The sequence below is a fragment of the Hyalella azteca genome, unplaced genomic scaffold (assembly GCF_000764305.2).
Source record: "Hyalella azteca isolate HAZT.00-mixed unplaced genomic scaffold, Hazt_2.0.2 contig5344, whole genome shotgun sequence".
Classification (NCBI taxonomy): domain Eukaryota; kingdom Metazoa; phylum Arthropoda; class Malacostraca; order Amphipoda; family Hyalellidae; genus Hyalella; species Hyalella azteca.
Window position 1 is genome coordinate 199,898 of NW_025935538.1, and position 14,482 is coordinate 214,379.

The 14,482-nt window shown below is 37.8% G+C and overlaps 2 protein-coding genes across 4 annotated transcripts; one reads left to right on the forward strand and one right to left on the reverse strand.

The window, feature by feature from the left end:
- The first annotated feature begins 1,825 nt into the window (after positions 1–1,825).
- LOC108671743 lies at positions 1,826–7,497 on the forward strand. 3 transcript variants are annotated; one of them, XR_001930835.2, is made up of 3 exons: positions 1,826–2,096; positions 2,717–4,855; positions 4,912–7,497. XR_001930835.2 is itself a non-coding variant. In XM_018159316.2 (2 exons), the coding sequence occupies exons 1-2, from the start codon at positions 2,043–2,045 to the stop codon at positions 4,397–4,399; spliced, it is 1,737 nt and encodes a 578-aa protein (XP_018014805.1). In that variant the 5' UTR covers positions 1,826–2,042; the 3' UTR covers positions 4,400–7,497. The 3 variants fall into 3 exon arrangements, 1 of the variants encoding a protein (XP_018014805.1); XR_001930836.2 differs by having other exon boundaries at positions 2,717–6,642; positions 6,681–6,697; XM_018159316.2 differs by having other exon boundaries at positions 2,717–7,497.
- A 782-nt stretch (positions 7,498–8,279) lies between these two features.
- On the reverse strand, positions 8,280–12,609 carry LOC108671734. The gene is made up of 4 exons (XM_018159303.1): positions 12,397–12,609; positions 12,039–12,148; positions 9,217–9,320; positions 8,280–8,602 (listed from the first exon to the last, which is right to left on the reverse strand). Exons 1-4 carry the CDS (start codon positions 12,471–12,473, stop codon positions 8,423–8,425), a joined length of 471 nt encoding a protein of 156 aa, XP_018014792.1. The 5' UTR covers positions 12,474–12,609; the 3' UTR covers positions 8,280–8,422.
- Between the last annotated feature and the right edge of the window lie 1,873 nt (positions 12,610–14,482).

A 14,482-nucleotide genomic window follows, 5' to 3' on the forward strand; every position in this document is an offset into this window, starting at 1 on the left:
CTGCGCTTACTGCACCGCTTCGCTTACTGCGCCGCTGCGCTTACTGCACCGCTGCGCTTACTGCACCGCTGCGCTTACTGCGCCGCTGCGCTTACTGCGCCGCTGCGCTTACTGCACCACTGCGCTTACTGCACCGCTGCGCTACTGTGCCGAAGTGCTTACTGCGCCACTGCACCCTTATAAACCTGCATCACTGCGATTACGGCTCGAAAGGGCGCTAATAACTACTGCAATATTAATCAAAATAAATTAATTGGATTAAATTACTCTAATAGACTACTTTGCACTGCTACTCTACATACTGTGTATGATACTGAATGCGTTGTCTGGCATACTGCATCCGAGCCACGAAAAGAAGTAGATTTTAGATCAGATTTTTCCACATAGATGGGAGGGTGGCAATTTATAGTCTGATTTTCATCACGATTGAGTAATTATTGAAAATCCCAGGCTTCGAAGGAAAAAATCTGGTTCGCAGATTTTTAGGAAGAATAATCTTTCGAATTCATTCATCTTCCGGTGAAATTTTTCGCCCCAGCTTATCGTCTGTTTAAATTCCCTTTGGGCCACAGGACTATTTTCTTCTTTTCATTAGAAGGTTCTGATGGATGATAGACCCGATTATATGTTCATTTGTTGTCAATATGAGTTCTTTTGTTCTAATTAATTATGTGCCGTTAATCCGACCCAAAAGTTTATGGCAGTTCAGATTCGCTGTCACGTATCGTGTGTTCGATGACCACCGCACGACAAAAATAAATTCGGTTCGTTTCTTCGGTTGGCTCAGAACCGCAATATCCTTTGTTGTGTGATCGATTTATGAGTTTTGCGTGAGAATTTATTAATTTCCCTCAAAGGTATTGAGATATATGAGTTTCGCAACGTACCAAATTATTTTCGGTCCAGTAAATTCGGTTGGTTGTGTCGCAGTCTAATCAATTTTCTATAATTATTTGACATGGCAATTTAATTGGACTCAGCTCATCTGGTGGTGAGGAATACAGAAAAATATATGAGTGCCAAATTTTTATTTTTTCTCCACACTATGCCTAATATTGTTTCGAGACATTGTTATTCACAATTAAATAAATGATATAACAAACAATTAAAATAATTAACTTTTTACGCAAACTCATTCCTTTGTAGTTTTAGATATTTATTTAGATTCAAGCACATTAAGGAATGCACTCAATGCATCAGGTTTGTAGAAATATGGACCCTAATACACCAGCAAATTAAATAAGTTTTTCGTACTTTAGACTGCGTTGCAATTTAGAGAGATTGTGAAAATACGACGGCGATTGCTGCAGTAATGTTGTTGTGTTGTAGTTTCATTCCTTGGTCCATAGTCGTTGTATCAAACAAGGGAGGTATATACAGTTGCTGTGGTTTGTATTTTCTTGAGCCATTTTTAAACATCGTTGTTGTGAAGCTGAGTTTAATCATATTGCCATTGGACGCTTAGAACGCACCTATTTATCTTCTGAGATGAATAGTATTCAAACCTGCATTAAAATACGGCACTCATTCTCTTGTTCCTTTATAGATTTCCGCTGACGATTATTTCATTATGTTTGAAATTAATTAAAGGAATTTTTACTTCAAAATACTTCTTAATTGATTCTGGTATCAGTAGTCTATTCCTCTTTGGGTCGTGAAATATTTTTCTAAACTGTTTGTGTTACTAGTTCTGAAAACTCAATTAGGAAACTAATCATCGTAAGCCATAATTTTTGGAAAGTGTTTTTGGAATTTGAATCCTATATTCAAATTCCTATATTCAATTTCGTATTAAATTTCAACTAAAACTTATTCTGTATTTTGACAGGTAGTCTATCTTCTCTCTTTTACACACACTAATTCAAAAATTTTCACACAAATTTTCAAGCATTGTTGATATTAAAATTACTGAAAGTTTTCCTGAAAGAGTGGTGCTTCGATCTACGGACGGGCGTCGTATTTTCGATGCCAAAAAGTCGTCCGTGAAAATGGTCACTTGATCGTCACAGGTCGAGGCTGCCACGACTGATATCCTTCCCTCAATGAACATCTGGAAGGGCAATACAAAGAAAATTAAAAAGGAGCGAACCGCTACGGTAAGTCGAGATTTTATCAAATCGCTAAAGATTTTTCCGACAACCAACCGAACCAAACAATGTTTGGATTTTGCTGTATCAAAACAGCTGCACCTTTCCAAAATAAGTAAGAACTATAATAATTGGAAGGTAACAATAATCAATATGGACGAAAGTAAGATCAAAGGGAATAAAAATTCTTTCACTATCATTCCTGGTCACGGCTTTCAGAAGCTGAAGAAGTGCCTGTTTTTTTTTTGCTTAGTTCAAATGACACATGTTTACAATAGATCAAAACTAGAAGCAAGGTTTCACCCTTTATTTCTCAAGACTTCCTAACAATTTTAGTTCATTTAAAAAAATCACTCGTTTTCTTACTGTAAGTTTGCTCCATACTTCAGACCAGAATTGATGCATTTGTCTATTGACTACTATTCTATTTACCAGGCACATCTCAATGATATTTGTGGTGGTAAATGTATCGGTGAAGAGCGGGTTAATCTTTTGCCTACTGACAAATCCCTTTACCAGGTCATAAAAAAAATAAAATTATTGCATCCGTAGACAAATAATCAACTGATCTAATCTTTAATAATCTGATCTTTTTGAAAGTAAATGTACTAATGCTGCCTGTATTTCAGACAAGTACTGCGAGCGGTAGTACTCCGACGACAAGTGCTGGACCGGTGTTGCCTGGCTTGGGTGCGGACGAGAGTCTGCCCGATGTTCTAGCCGGTCACGCCATGTTGGCACATCAGGAGCACTCGACCACTCGAGCTACATCCTGGCAACAGCAGCAAATTCAGCAACAGCATCCTCAGCATGAACAACACCATGCCTCGCTTTACCAACCGAACCAAGCTTCCTCACAGCAACACTATACACATCAACAGCATATTCAGTATTCTAATCAAGCGCCGTCTCAGGTTTTTCCTAACCAATCGTTGGGAACGCTACAACGAGGTTCGCACCAACAGCTACAACAACCATATACTCCTTTAGGTCTCGGGGCTCATGGCTGCGAGTGGAGGAGTGACGGTACTGCGTATCAGGACAGCACTCGCAGTTACCCTGTACAGTACGCGCCTTCTTACCAAGACGCTGATCCGTGCAGCCGTTATACTAAGCCTAACTGTTCCTATGCGTCTCATGAATCCGATTCTAAACATCGATATTATCAGTTACCTTCGAATGCTGCTTCTGAAAGCGAATCTCATTTGAATTTGAGACACTACGGAAATCAGCCAGAAAATGCGGATAGTCGTTATGCCTCTAATTATATAAACCCCTCGGACACGGATGGGAGATACTTGGCTATACCAGTTAGTGACGCGAGTACTGCGTTCGTTCCACAAACAACGTTGAACGTTGAAGATGTTCGTGTTTCATTCAACACACTTCAAGTTAGCGATCATGCATCAACTGCCCGATTTAGGAGCATGTCAAGTGAGCCGAGGGGGGGTAGGAAAGACGCTGAGAACCGACGTGTTAGATGTTCATCTGCGAACAGAGTTAGACAAACTCGATCTCGAGCGTTTCAACCGTCTTCACCATCTGCAAATTCTCCCTTGGCATCTCCACCCCAAGCTATTTCCCCTCCTCCACTTCAAATAACGTCTCCTTCATCAACTTGCCTATCTCTTGTAGGAATCGCGTCTCCACCTCCACTAGCATCGCCTGTTGCTGTCGACCAAAGACATTGGGATCCTTGCGGACCACCGCCGGCAGCGGTTGCACTTGAAAATCCTCCTGAAGAGAGAAATTACAGTCATCATCAGCCAGTATCTTCATCAACAGGAAACTATGGTTATCAAGTAGAGGACTTAGAAGCACTTTTGAGTCATTCCTCAGCTAATCAGCCTGCTAATTTACCAATGGTTCTAGCATCACCCACACGGTTGCATCACATGAGACGAACTCAAACTAATGCCGGCCCTTCTAGACCATTCCTACCTCTGGGGGTTATAGTTAATGCTGTATTCAAGACCCGTGACTGGTTATACGTCCGCACTGCTCATGGCGCCGAAGGTTTTGTCCCATACCACGTATGCTTGCCTCTAGGTATCCTCCCTACTAAGCCATCCCAATCTGCAGCTGAGTCTCAAGCTCCTGTCGCAGCGTGGGAGATGCAAGAGACGCCCGTGCAGCGAGGAAGATGTCGAGAGAGGAGACGAGCTCCCTTGCCGGCATCGGCCAACCAAACTGACATCCAGAAACTTCTGCCAATTAGCAGACCATCGGCGCCTACACCCAGAGATTCGGGCACTCAACCTCAATTGCAATCTTATTCACAGAATCACCAAGCATCAAGTTCTAGGAATTGATTTGCTGATGATGTGTAGTTTAAATATGTGATTATTTTTCGTTTACTATAATACTATTCTTTTCTCGAGACTCTAGCTTCTTGTGTAAAAAGTAACGAGTAGAGGCTGCTCTAAACTATTCTCATGTTGCGCCATCTCTCATTCTTGGCAAATATTATTTTTCCTGTCCTATATTTATGGTTTGTAAATTGCCAGGTGCAAGTATGGTTAGTAGCCACGACAAGAAAGCTCCAACAGGGAATTTTTCTATTCCCTCAATCAGCATAAAAGAATTTAATTATCATTAGACAGCTTAAAGCTCTGGTCTCTTTTTAATTTTAATTCAAATTTAATTTTATTTGGCTGTAAATAATTCTTAGACAAATGAGAGAATGGCCTATCGAAGTTCGTGTGATACCCTCGAAGGACTGCATTCACTCACGATGTCCGTCTTGCCAGTATTCGATGGGATGCGAGGTTTGGATTGGATGCGAGGTTTGGGTTGGATGCGTCAGTATTCGATCGGGTGCGAGGTTTGGATTGGATGCGCCAGTATTCGATTGGATGTGAGGTTTGGGTTGGATGCGCCAGTATTCGATTGGGTGCGAGGTTTGGATTGGATGCGCCAGTATTCGGTTGGATGCGAGGTTTTCTCCAGTTTAGATGAACCTCCTCCTGTGGAAGACGGTGGAGTTGAAGCACTTCACCGTATCGTGATGTAAGAAGCATTGTAAGTTGTGTTATTGTGTAGAATAGAGTGATTCTTCTTAGCTCAACATTGTTACCATTCCGTCGCCATTTGTATTCAATAGTTTGACTTATTAAGCTGGTCTCGAATGTTGTCTTTGTATTGAAGGATTGTTATGCGTTTGATCATTGATGTAGTTACTTCCTGTGTACAACGGGAGTGCATGTTGCGATTGCGGGACACTTCATTTGTCTCATTTCTTTCCATCCATTCCTCCACTTATTTTTATCTATTAGTAGTCCGATATCCATCTCGAATTCAATGAACTTTCAGTTCTTTATTATTATTTTTTTCTATCAAAGTGAATGACGACCTTAGGAATAGGTTAACTCCAACATTGTTCGAGTAAAGCTATGATAAAAGAAATGTTATCTGAAGTCTATTTTTGACTCAGCATATTCACAGTATAATGTATATTTTACTTTGTCCTCGCACGGTGAGAGTGCTCAGTTCAATTCATCTTCATTCGTTCGCTATGAAGAGAGGAAAAAAGTTTATTACAAAGGCCCTTTTTACCTTTTCATTACGGAGCTACTGCTATTTTAAGCTAGGTTTTCTGTGTTATTCAAGCAGTTAGTCTTCAGCAATTAATTTTGACCAAATTCTTGCCAATCACTTTAGAAATGGAACTAAATTTTGCGCTTTATTCTCTTAGCTAACCAGAAATAGTCCATGAATCGTACTGTGTTAAGTGCCAGCGTAATTTTTGCGGAGATTGTCTCGCTACTTAAAATTTTCTTCGTGCGCCATCGCTACTTTCTTTTTATGTCACTGGAGTCGCATGCAAATCTCAGGAGTAGAAGTTTTCATCGTAATTATTATGTTTGATGTACGCAATTTAGTTTGTTAAAATGGATCTTTCATTTGAATACTTTAATTTAAGATAACACTTAATGCGTTTAAGGTAATTTACATTAGGAATTCGAGTTGCGAAAATTTTAAGTTCGATTTGTAGGGCACATTGCAATCAAGATGGATTTGGAAATGTTAAAATTAAAGGTTGAAATCGATGACTCTTAAAACTCACGTACCAAACGCAGAAAAGTTTTCATAATATTGAAGAACTTCAAAAGCTAAAATGTTGCCATTGTTCCTCCAAGAGATTTCAACGACAACCGTTGCACTCGTAGCACATCAGATTTCAAGCAACATTTTTTCGGTGTCCCGTCTTTTTTGTTATGTAATTAAAATATTAGAAGATTAACAAACATGAATGCAACAGTCACAACTATTCTTACCTGCAACTTGTTAAGAAGTGAACGACTTGTATACTAGTGTGCGACCGCCACGCTTTGTCATCAAAAATGTAGCCGAAAGCATTGCTCTTCGCCCGACAGACTTGAAGCTAATTTGAAACGGTCATTATGTGATATATGATATTTTACTGAAGTGTAGCGCGTTATACAAATTGGTAGAGGTTCACTGTTAAGCAGAAAAAGTTGTGCATAATATATAAAAGGTACTGACTCACGTCGAAGGTACTGACTCACGTCGAAGGTACTGACTCACGTCGAAGGTACTAACACAAGTCGAAGGTTCTAACACAAGTCGAAGGTACTGACTCACGTCGAAGGTACTAACACAAGTCGAAGGTACTGACTCACGTCGAAGGTTCTGACTCATGTCGAAGGTTCTGACTAATGGCGAAGGTTCTGACTCATGTCGCATGTACTGAGTTGCAATTCTCCGACGCTACATAAGCTGGACGCCTCTAGCGTTCGTGTCGTGATCGTTGTGTCTGAGGAATGTTCAACGTTCGCATCGAATGCAAATCGTGATTAATGTGTAACTGTATGTGTTATAAATAGTACTCTATATCTACTTAGATTTGAGCATTATGATGTGAAATACATTAATTTTATTAGTTGATATTTAGTTATAACGCGTCCGCAATTATTGTGCATGTGGACTCGCATGTTTGTAAAGCTTTATTTAAGCCGTTGTTTCATACTAATTAAGTTAGTTATCCAATGAAAACTGAGTGATTAAATCAAAGTTTGCCATCATAAGAGTTACCAATTGTTAATCAAAATAGTTCGTTATGTTATGTTTTCATTATCAATTGTATCGCGAGAGTTACCGAAATACGTTAATTTCCTTTGCAAATAAATGTAATTAAATTGGCAATATTAAGTCTGATTTGGGATTGGACAAAGTATCTCTGATTTGCAAGGTACATCGTCTTGAACCGAGATATTCTTCCTTCATCTCTTAGCATTTATACGTTTCTTATGCAAGCTTGTTGAGGTACTATGCACCAAACAATCGCGTGCAATTTATTAAAAATTTCGCGATTCTGCTTAGGCTCCTCGAGCAGTCCTCAAGGGAAATATTGTACTACTTATGAAAAAAACACTATTTGATATCTGCAGTCGTAATTAATTTCCAAACAAAGTTTCCCTCTTGCGTCATCACCAAATTAGTAGCAGTCTGCTCGTGATATATTCTTCATTCTTATCAAAGGGAATTCTAATTTCTCACCCACGCGCTCTATGCTGGTATACTCAAGTTCACATGTCCATCGTTGACCTGCCAAGAGCAGGTCAGAGGAAAAATGAAAACAATTGTTGAGAGAACTTTTTGGAGTGTTAAAAAAGATATTCAAAGCGAAGGCTTTCAGAAAACACTAATGTTTTCCTGGACAACTCTAGTTCAAAATTGCTGGACCACTCTAGTTCAAACGACCGCATCTGGATTTTGAACTTGCATCAACCACCTCCATTCCTCCATAAGTCATTCAAACGCTTAATGAGAGAAATAATGACCCACAAAGTAATGACCCACACAGGAAAATCAAGCGTTTGTCTAAATAGCTATGCACTTTTTGACGCAATTAAGATCATTCGTGCAGATTGAAGAGACCTAACCTTCATAACACCCTATATATGACTGAGCAAATAAGGAAGTGATAGCGCTCACTAGATTATGGAATAGAATGAAGGGACTTGTGTGAAACAGGCACGAAATCCAGATTTTTACTAGACTCTGAACTTGTGGCTTGTATAACATCAATATGAATACGTCAATCCATATTTGCATACATTAGACTCGGTAAAAGCATGGTCCTGACCCTCGGCTACAATAAATTACGACATCCATGACGACCGGCGACTGAAAATTGAGCTATGAATACTGGAGTCAATGAAATAAAAATCCAGTATCTCATATTTATTATACTTCTCAAAATATTCATAAACAAATCAATCAACATCTCAAAATTCTAGAATCATCGCATCATTAATAAGTTGCCTACGTGTTCCTAATCCCAAACAATCTTAATCATTATAACTGACATCTCACAAGCCTAAACTTCCATCAAGTTTGGAATAGCTGAGAACACAGTTCTTGAAGTTGCGTCTGAGGTCGTTCCTGAGCGACGTCACCTCCGGGGGCTCACGGTAGGGTTTAGCGTCTGCAGCCTCCTGCGCCGCCTGGCAGGTCTTCTCGCGCTCCGCACTCATGCACGTCAGGAAATCCTGTGAGCATCCAAGAGTTTACTAGTGAATACTTAGATAATTAGTTTTCTTGAAGCTAAGAAAACGATAAGTAAATTCACCATATATATTCGAAAATGAAGTCTGGGAGCCACTGCTTATATCGTCTGCCACTTGTGGGCTTCCTATCGGGGTTGGAGACATGTGCAATATGGTACTGGATTAAAACATATACATTATCAGGATAGGCCATTTTTGCGATTCAAAGTAAGAAGTTGTGCAGTAAAAACAAAATTCTTCAATGGTAACTTGACTATATGTGTGGAACTGAACGCATTCAAGCCTTACCCCATGCCGTAGTGCAAATTAAATGAGTTTTGACCGTAACAAATATGACATAAAATTTAACCCCGTTTTGATTAACTGAAAGACTAAAATATTTACAAAATCGTACCTTTAGGATAATTTCTGCTAATATTATTCTGTATACTTACGCAGGGGAAGATTGAGCGAAACTTTTCTTAAATTATACGAAGCGGAAATGGCTTCCGACGAATTCAGGCGTTTATTCTTCGAATTCAATTATTTGAAAATTGCCGAAGCATCAATAAGTACTGAAGTAATCACAAAGTGTACCTTAAACTGTTTTTAAATACCTCTCTGATGAGACATCTCATCTTCTTGTCGCTGTCTTTGCTCTTCGATAGTTTCTCTAAAGCAGCCTTCCCACACTGCAGCAGATTCCGCGCGTGACATTTCACTGCAAAATAAAGCAAACCAATTATTTTCAAAATAAATATTTTTATCAATATTCAAAATAATATTTTTAGTCATTCCATTCGAGTTATATAATTCCCTGTATGACCCGAGTATATACCCGAAGTATTATGCCTGCCTGAATCAGACGACCTTAATCGTAAGAATTTCAGAGGTCTTCTTTTGCAGCATTACAAAAAATTGCTCGAAAAATTTGTTGCAAACTGAGAAAATACATTGGTAGAAATTCTCATTAAACTGAAATTTTTAATACTTGTCGAAAAATTAAATAAATACGGCGAAAATTTGCAGTTCAGAACAATTAATGCATTTGAGTTGAGTGAATATTTATTTTAATTTAGTATCTGTGGGCCTGACGTTGGTAGTCTATAGTGTATTTATTATTATAGATACTGCATAGCCTGTCCAGTTCGTGTTCACGAAGATCTCAATAAATAAATAAAAAAACCGCATGAAAGACATAATTTAGTGAAGCTTACTCACGTCGTCAATCAGCGTCAATAACAACTTTGCTGCCACTAGGTCGGGGTCATGCGGTTCATCAATATCGTCTTAATTAGCCACGTCGGGACTTTATCGTCACATGAAATTCTTTGTTGAGCTCTGTGCACATTTGTTTAGTCTATGCGAGAGCGATGGTACTTATAAAATAGTCAATGAAAAATGCCATGGGATAAATCTAAAAAATGAAAAAGATAACCACAGATAGGATTAATAATATTCAATTCAGTGAATCAGTGAATTGTTTCGACGTAATCCGCCGATCTCGTATAAGACATCTAAATTTTCAACCAATGTAACCTGCACGCAGGATCTTGTGAAAGGCCGGCACCAGATATTATGCAACTCGCGTTTATTGCAGAATCAAACTAAGGCTGAGAGAAATAAACGGAATGATATTATTTATTATTAATTAATATCATTAATTAAGAATTAATTAAGTTCGTCTCTCCTTTGGATCAGATTTAGAATCAGAAGAAAAAATCTTCTCAAATTACGTCGAGGTCATGGAGAAGGCCAAGATACGAACAATTTTAAACAATATTGGATATAATTTTGCTACAAAAACATGAACAGCCGCATTAAAATGGCCTTATTATTGTGTTTTAAATTTTAAACGCATCACTCGTAACGATATCATGCAAGAGCAAAATCATCGCAATTTTTTTATATGAAGTTATGAAACCGTTGCTTTAGAAACAATTAGAGAAAAACATTCAAGAATCAAAGCTTCCGGGTAACGTTTCCGTCGAACGATGCTGACTCCGCATTTAATGAGCCTGGTTTCTAGAGCTCATGAGATATCGTATTGAATAATTCCTTTCCTTTGTAATGCTTGAAGTAGATTTGCATAATCATACCTATACATATATATATCTATGCTCCTAATCAAAATTTTAATCATAGTCCGTATTGTGGAGCAAGGAACATAGATTTTCCAAAAATTCATTTTCGTCGAGCGATATAACTGTATAGTTACTATAGAAGGCTGTAAAAGTGTAAAGAGTACATCCAGAATACAGTGAACTTTTTTGAAGTGGCTCTCAAATAATATTTTCTTTGTAATGAAACTAAAACATTTTTCAAATTTTCTAATTAACGAGACATTTTTTTAGCTTATTAATATTTACATGTATGAATTATCTCGTGCAAAAAGAATCAATTTAAATTATCACAATAAAACGAGAGGAAAATATTCTCACATAAATCTTATGAAAGTGTTTGCCGCTGCAGCCTCATTGTTGTGGCGGATTCTCACCTAAAACCTGCAGCCATCATCATCAATTTTACCAATCATCAATCAAGTTGTATGGTGCCAAGTCCTACTATGCCACCTATTACGGCTCCATACACAAAAAATTAGATCAGTCTCACTGCAGTGATGACGGAGAGCGCATTTTCTCGGCGACGAAAACGTGAAGTCACGGACGGACGGACAGACGGACATGGCGAGCACAATAGTGCATTTTTTCCATAAATGAGAAAATGCGCTAAAAATTAGATCAGTGTCACTGCAGTGAGTGAGTGAGTGACAGAGAGCGTCACGGACGGGCGGACGGACATGGCGGGCACAATAGCGCCTTTTCTTCCAAAAATTGGCTCAAGCAAACGTTTCTGACTGATAATTTTTCATTCATATACATTATTCTTTATGATTTTTGCGAACAGTCATGTGATTCGACTTTAAATATGTTATACGTGCGGTTCATTATGTGCATTGTTCAGTGTAAATTTGCTCGTTGCTCTCAGGGAAAAAAATTTTTTTCGCACCTATCGAAATTTGTTCAGGGACGAATGCTCCGCAAGTTCTGAACAGGACGTGAACACCTTCAAGCGAGATGATATTGAACCAAAATTATGTATTGTTTTATTAATATATTGTTTACAGGAGCACAGGAACAATGATGTCATTCGATAGTTTAGGTAATGCAATGCATAGCTTGACGTGATATCTTGTAATCTTATGGTCACTCTCGGAACGTGAAAAATACCACGAGCAAAGATACAGCGAAGCCATTACTTTTCTTAATACCTCGTATTTTCCGTTTTGAAAACGCTTTGTATTGTAGCATTTTTGATACTTTCATATGGAGGCTAAATAGCTCATGTAAAACGACCGGATCAAACCACCATCGTTATCCGTTAAACAATTTATAATTTCCTCAATTTTACACATGGTTCTTGTTAAGTAATTTATTACCTTTCTCTTTTGGAATTCCCGCTGTAGTTTTGGTTTCCTTGAGTCCCGCGGCTGCTTCATACTTGGAGTTTTTGTCAAGAGCTGAACCCGCATTCGCTGCGTCGCTCGACCTGCCCAATAAAGAGGGGTGAGTTTAATGAATCACTCAGAAAAATAAGCTGGTTGCCAGTGACACCACATGTGTTAGCACTCATTACTATATCCATGACTAATACTGAAATCTACAAGCGAAATTAACTATGAGCAAAGATAAAGATCATGAAGTTAATGCGGTTCTTTACAGTTGATTTTTAGCCGTTAAATCAGAGTAGCGAATAAGAAACATGTATTCCAAAAGGCTCAAACATTTAAACCTCACCTTGCAGGCTGTCCCATGGTAACAGAGACTAGAAGCATTGCTGTCAAAGATAGATACTGCTTCCATCTTGGTTTCATTGTGTATGAAAAAAGCTATTTACAAAAGAACCATGAATATTAATTTGAATATTTTCTGCAAGTAATTGGAATCACACGTTACCGTTGGTGAATGTTTTTATAGCATATTGGCAAGCATCACCACTCTGAAATTCGCCCAGTCTTTAGAGATAGTTTTAATCATATTTTTATTTCACAATTAAATGCATACGTATTACACGAAAACAATTTAACCTTATTATTAACGCTAGTCTGAGAAAAATTTTAGTGGTAGAAGCTAACTCTTCAGTAAATATTATCTCGCATATTCGATAAATTAGATATCCATTTCCGCAATATTTCCCTAGTTCAAGAGGATGCGTCGAGTACTGGCATTGCACGTGTATGATCTGTAGCTATGATACGAGATCACACGAGACTGACATAAATGTCACCGCCGTCATAAACAACCAAAGCCGGCCCTGCGTGGGCTGGGTTTTTTAATCTGCCTTTTCCAGTTTTCATGTTAATACACTTCTATTTGTTCGATAATGTTTGCAATCTTGCAAATACGCATTTGATGATGAGAAAATCCACTCTCTAACGCCATTTATTTACCGGAATTTTGGGAGAAAGCGGTGCGATTGGATCTCGATTTATGATACCATAATCATAAGACCAGTACCTAGGAGGGAACCGCTCCAGGCCGCGCCGTGGCTAGCAGCGGTTCCTAGAATCGTTGCACCGCAGACTGTCCTTGATAAAAATGCCCGACTCAAAAATGCAAACCTTGTCAAAAATACTGAAAGTAAGAGAATCTCATGTGAGAATGCCTGTGTCTGAAATATGATGCGCTGATTGTAGGAATAGGCTTTAGAGGAATAAAAATAAAGGAAAATACGAAAAATATGCCAGGAATATTTGTAAGTAAAAACTTGTTGGCCTTGAGAGTTGCGCGTTGCATGTATGATGAAAATGATCCGGGTACGCTAGACTGAAATAATATACGTTTAAAAAACTTTTTAAAGACAACACTTCCAAAGAATCCAGTGTCTCCAAGCTTACAGATGTACAATGAATTTCTCATTTAATTTTCGAATTAAAAAAATAATTTTTAAATTTTTTTAATATATAATTTTTTTCAAAATTATTTATTCTGTTAATTGAGTCATGCATTGCCTCTGACTTCACACAAGTGTGCAAAATTTCAGAATCAATTAGACAGGTAAAAGTGTGTAAAATATCAGTTATAAGATTTGTAGCTGACAAAATTATTTATTCGATTTTTTTTAATATTGAAAAAAAAATACATTTTCAAAATCATTTATTTTGACATTTGATTCATGCATTATCTCCAACTTTACACAAGTGTGCAAAATTTCTGATCGATAGGATAAGTATAAGTGTATTAAATTTCGATTACAAGATTTGTAGCAGACAAACAAACAAACAAACAAGAAGTGAAATTAAAGAGAAGTGTTGTAATAAAAAGACTTCACTTATAGGAATCAAAAACAATTCATCGTCCGAAAGCTGAAAAGAAAGCAGGAAGAAGTAGCGTACCCCGTCGCAGTACCAAAAAAGTGGAAAACAAGAAAAATATGACCAGGAATGAAAAACTGTTGCATATGAATTAATTTTACTGAACAAATTTTTCTGAAAATCGCTAAATCGAGATTCTATTTGGTTAAATTCCGGAGATAATTCGATTCAAATTGCATCGGTGCACGTTCAAAAAATGCAGGTCATGTGGCTCTGTTGTGCAAGGCCTGAAACACTGGAATTGAGCAGTGAATTCCCAGAAGTGAACTCCTTCTCTCCTTGAACGCGCATTCTCACTTTGAATGCGATGAATATTCGAGTTTAAAAAATATTTGAATATTTCTAATTTGAATATTAATTTTTAATATATATTAAAAATTATTTGAAATTGATAAAAATGCGTTGACACTGTCCAACGCATATAACTTGATGCTACCATGATTAAGGAAAAACAGCAATTTTTCAAATATTTAAACATTCACGATTCTGTGAATAATACAGGCTGGTGG